Source organism: Nanorana parkeri, unplaced genomic scaffold, assembly GCF_000935625.1.
Source record: "Nanorana parkeri isolate BGI_ZX_2015 unplaced genomic scaffold, ASM93562v1 scaffold1877, whole genome shotgun sequence".
NCBI classification, from domain to species: Eukaryota; Metazoa; Chordata; class Amphibia; order Anura; family Dicroglossidae; genus Nanorana; species Nanorana parkeri.
This window is the reverse complement of record NW_017308145.1, coordinates 231,967-236,236: the sequence shown is the minus strand read 5'-3', so window position 1 is coordinate 236,236 and position 4,270 is coordinate 231,967. Positions and strand designations below refer to the sequence as shown.

Below are 4,270 nucleotides of genomic sequence, written 5' to 3'. Positions count from 1 at the left end.
GCCGTAGCCTCTCACGAAGCTGCTGGGTTAGGTTAACCGACGCTTCCCCTTTAAGCTGACTGTGACAGCAGAGAGCTGACTGTGAAGTTCCACGTTTGCAGAGGCAGCTGAAGTGACAGTCGCCTGAGCAGTCGCCGTGTCACACCTGAGGGAAGCCGTCGCCCCCGTCCGACAGGTGAGACCCAACCGTGCGTCAACCGCCGCTTGTGACACCTGTGCTGCACGCTGAGGGTTGTAGAGATCATTGCGCCATGTAGGGGTGTCAGCGGCATCACTCCTTGCACAACCGTCTCCCTTCCTGCCCAGCTCCACCTAAATATGGGTCATTCCACTATGGATGGAGGGGACAACCTTGCCCCTGTCCTTTGGAAGGGGGAGGGGGGGCAGGTGGTAAGATCTTTGCATCTGGTATGTCATCTCCACCCACCCAGATTCGAGGAATTGGGGGTCTGGGGCTCTTGCCGATGGATTTAGTACTTATTTTATGTAGCGGTGAGTGCAGCAGGAGGAGTGAGACTGCGCAGGTTCTTGTGATCGCTGCAGCAGAGGGAAACGGATGTGAATGGCGATACCTCGGAGCCCCCCGAGCAACGTAAGAAGCCAGAGGATAGTCCAACGCAGCCGCCTCCAGATGCATGGGCACACTCAACGGGCCTGATTGTGAGGGGGGCATTGTACAGCGCTGCGGTATATGTCAGAGCTATATCAATGTATAATAGTGTGTGGGTGGAGGGGCATTAGAGTGTAAGCTCCTCTGTACAGAGACGGATGTCACTGTGGGGGAGGGGACATTAGAGTGTAAGCTCCTCTGTACAGAGATGGATGTGATTGGCTCAGTGTTCTCTGTACAGCGCTGCGGTATATGTCAGCGCTATATACATGTAGATATGTCCCCCCCGGGGTTGCGGGTTTGCGGGTTTCCTGCGTTGTGTCTCTCACATGTTGCGGTTTTATCGTGTCCGCGTATCATAGATGGGTGATGTCTGTTTCCTTATTATAGTCCACTTCCTGTGTGTCATAGACACGGACGGCCCGCTCACGCTCCTGACGGTGACAACGGACAATCTGAACTTAACTGAAAGGAAATCTGGGAGTGATTCGAGCTGAAAATCCCTCCTGCCTGACCGTCATGGTAATCCTCTGGCTTCAGCACTGAATTCGCTGACCTCGTTGCCTGCAGCGCTCCTAACTGGCCTCCAACTCTGATTGGCTGCTAAGGGTGACACAGACACATCAGCCGCTGACCTGGAGCCGGAATGCCAGTCAGGAAATCTGACTTCACTGGCTACCTGCTTGTACCGGGAAAGGAGCCAGAGACAGCCAGGCGCTTGGCATTTTTCGGACGGCGGCCGGTACTAGCGGTGGCCGCGCATATCCTCCCGTGACAGGAAGGCTGTAGACAAACAATTGCTCGTTTCCTTTAATGTCCGGGGAGAAAATGGAGCAAATGTGAGTGATGTCGGCTCAGAAACTCCCGCTGGCTTCATTGGTGTCACATGATCGCTCAGATCCTCATTCTTCCCCGCGACAACTACACAACCAATCAACAAAAGGGGGAGTGCCTGTGCTGACCAATGAGAAAAAAAGGAAAATGAGTGGACCTGATGGAGAACTACCTGTGTAATATTATACAAAAAATTCTCCTTATTGTATAAAACATGGCGGCTCGGGTCCCAAGTCATGTCCAGCTATTAGACAACTACACAACCAATCAACAAAAGGGGGAGTGCCTGTGCTGACCAATGAGAAAAAAAGGAAAATGAGTGGACCTGATGGAGAACTACCTCTGTAATATTGTACAAAAAAAAAAACCTTGGGAATTATTAATCAATTAGTTCACGGCCTGGGGGGTGGTACAATTGAAGTAGTTCCCCATAAAAAAAGAGTAGTTCCCCATCTGGTCCTCCTTTTGGTGGATTGGCAGTTCAGTTGCAATTTAAGGGGAGGAGTTATAAATAATTTGCCCCGACTTACGCTGGGCAATGCTCGGCAGAAGAGCTGACAATCCATGCGACATCCTCATCCTTCTCCGTGACGCTCACAGCCATCTGATCACCCCCATTATAAAGAGACTCCGGTCCATACACAACCCTAAATTATGAATAAACCAATAGGATGGTTATGTATTCATGTGGCGTGCGTGGACTGATTGCTCGGCAGAAGAGCTGACACTCAATTTCACATCTTCATCCTTTTTTCACGAGACGCCCCCAGCCCTCTGATCGGCCCCATTATACAGAGACTCCGGTCCATACACAACCTTCAATCATAATAGACCATAAGGATAGTTATGTATCTGCATTGTGTGTGTTGTGATGCTCGGCAGAAGAGCTGACACTCCACCTCTGAGATCCTCAATCTTCTCCGTGACGCTCACAGTGATCGGCCTTATTGTAAAGAGATTCCGGGCCAAGCACTACAATCAGCCATAATGAACCATAAGGATAGATATGTATACATGTTGTGTGTGCGTGGACTGAATGCTCGGCAGAAGAGCTGACACTCCATCTCAAACCCTCATTCTTCTCCGTGACGCTCACAGCGATCTTATCACCCCCATTAGAAAGAGACTCCAGTACATGTACAACCTTAAATCATCCATAGACCATACGGATAGATATGTATCTGCATTGTGTGTGGATGCTCGGCAGAAGAGCTGACAATCCGCTCACGTCCGCCAATGATTCTGCAGCATCATTGGTTGGCAGGACATAGGCGGAGGTTTCGGGCTGGCGGGCGGGCTCATGTTTGACCCGAACCTGAAGTTCACCTCATGTTTAGTTCATTTCTAACGCCAGACATTTTCTATGGAAGGTTCTTAACAGTGTCTGTGACCCCATTGGTCATATTTCCCCCTCACTTCCTGTCCCCGTGACACCCATAGAAGAAACAGGGAGTTGATGGCAGTCAGAAAGGCACAGAAATCAATGAAAAGACTACTAGAGGTTCTGGTGCAGAGAGCCGGTTTCCGTGTCTGTGTGCAGACCTGGATCGGGTTACACCGATGAATCATTCATGTCCTTAAAGGGGCAGAGCGTTATTACCGCGACGGGGGGAATAAAATGCACTTATAAAACTTTAATGACAATGCGTTTAATTCTCAATTTCCCGGCTCTGATGTCACAGGTGCAGAGCGTAGAAACCTTTCGCATTGACGGATCTCCTTATTGTATAAAACATGGCGGCTCGGGTCCCAAGTCATGTCCAGCTATTAGCCAACTACACAACCAATCAACAAAAGGGGGAGTCCATCTAGTGGTGGGTTTCCTATGCTCCTCGGCCCCATCTAGTGGTGGGTTTCCTATGCTCCTCAGCTCCATCTAGTGGCAGGTTTCCTATGCTCCTCTGCCTCGGCCGAAGGCAGCCGAGTGAATAACCGAGCCGAAGTGAAGTGAGCCGAACGACATTCGGCTATTCACCCCGGCTGACTTCAGCCGTACATTGGCTGAAATCAGCCGTACATGAGCTGCACTTCGGTCAGCCGACCATGCTCTGCATGTTGGGCTGAGCCGAAGTGCAGAAGGACTTCGACTCAGCCGAGGTGCGGGCAACCTCGACACGCGAGCTGCAGTGGAACTACAACTCCCATGAGGCATTGCAAGACTTTGACAGCCACGGGTATGGCTCACAGAGGCACGGTGGGATTGGAAGCTTCACCACAGCTGGAGTGTTGAGGTTGCCCACACCTGGGATAGTAGTTCCGGATTAGGTCTGCCCTCCATTTGAGTGCCTGCTGGGTGGCACTCACCTGTACTATCCTGTCAGCCCTCAGGCAGAGAATCTTCGAAGAGGACCTGTCACGATGACTATGTGAGGCTCCCATCTGGCCGACTCTCAGTAGATATTGCTTTGGTTTCGAGCAACATTGCATCATGACAAGTGTGAGAGAATAAATCTCCCCAGAGATCCCCAGTGCTGACACAGCAATAGAAACCTGGCAGGGGTTCTATCCTTTCCACACTCTATCCAACACCGAAAACATACTTAGACCATAGAGATGCTTTGATGTCCCATATGGCGCTGGGCACTCCCTATACAACGGGGAGGAATGGACTCTATAGCTGCCCCTTGTGTACGTTGTATTAATAGCTGGCAGCGTCTGACACGTCTCAGTTCTGTTATTTATCACCATTTCCTGTTCTGCAGCTTCTGTGATGGAGGTGCCCTCGCCAAGCCAGGAAGCTGGCACAGAAGAGAACGAGCAAGAGAATGAGCCGCTGCTTAAGGTACTCGGGAGGGGGGGGGGGGTGTTTTCAAAAAAACAAAAAGG

The 4,270-nt window shown here is 50.9% G+C and overlaps 1 protein-coding gene across 1 annotated transcript in view; it reads left to right on the top strand.

Moving 5' to 3' along the window:
- The first annotated feature begins 78 nt into the window (after positions 1 to 78).
- Positions 79 to 4,270, top strand: part of ARHGAP33 (Rho GTPase activating protein 33) — a 63,165-nt gene continuing 58,973 nt past the window's right edge. The window contains exons 1-2 of the mRNA XM_018571957.1: positions 79 to 175; positions 4,147 to 4,226. Coding sequence (XP_018427459.1) covers positions 4,155 to 4,226 — 72 coding nt within the window. The 5' untranslated portion in view covers positions 79 to 175; positions 4,147 to 4,154. The remainder of the gene's footprint in view (positions 176 to 4,146; positions 4,227 to 4,270) is intronic.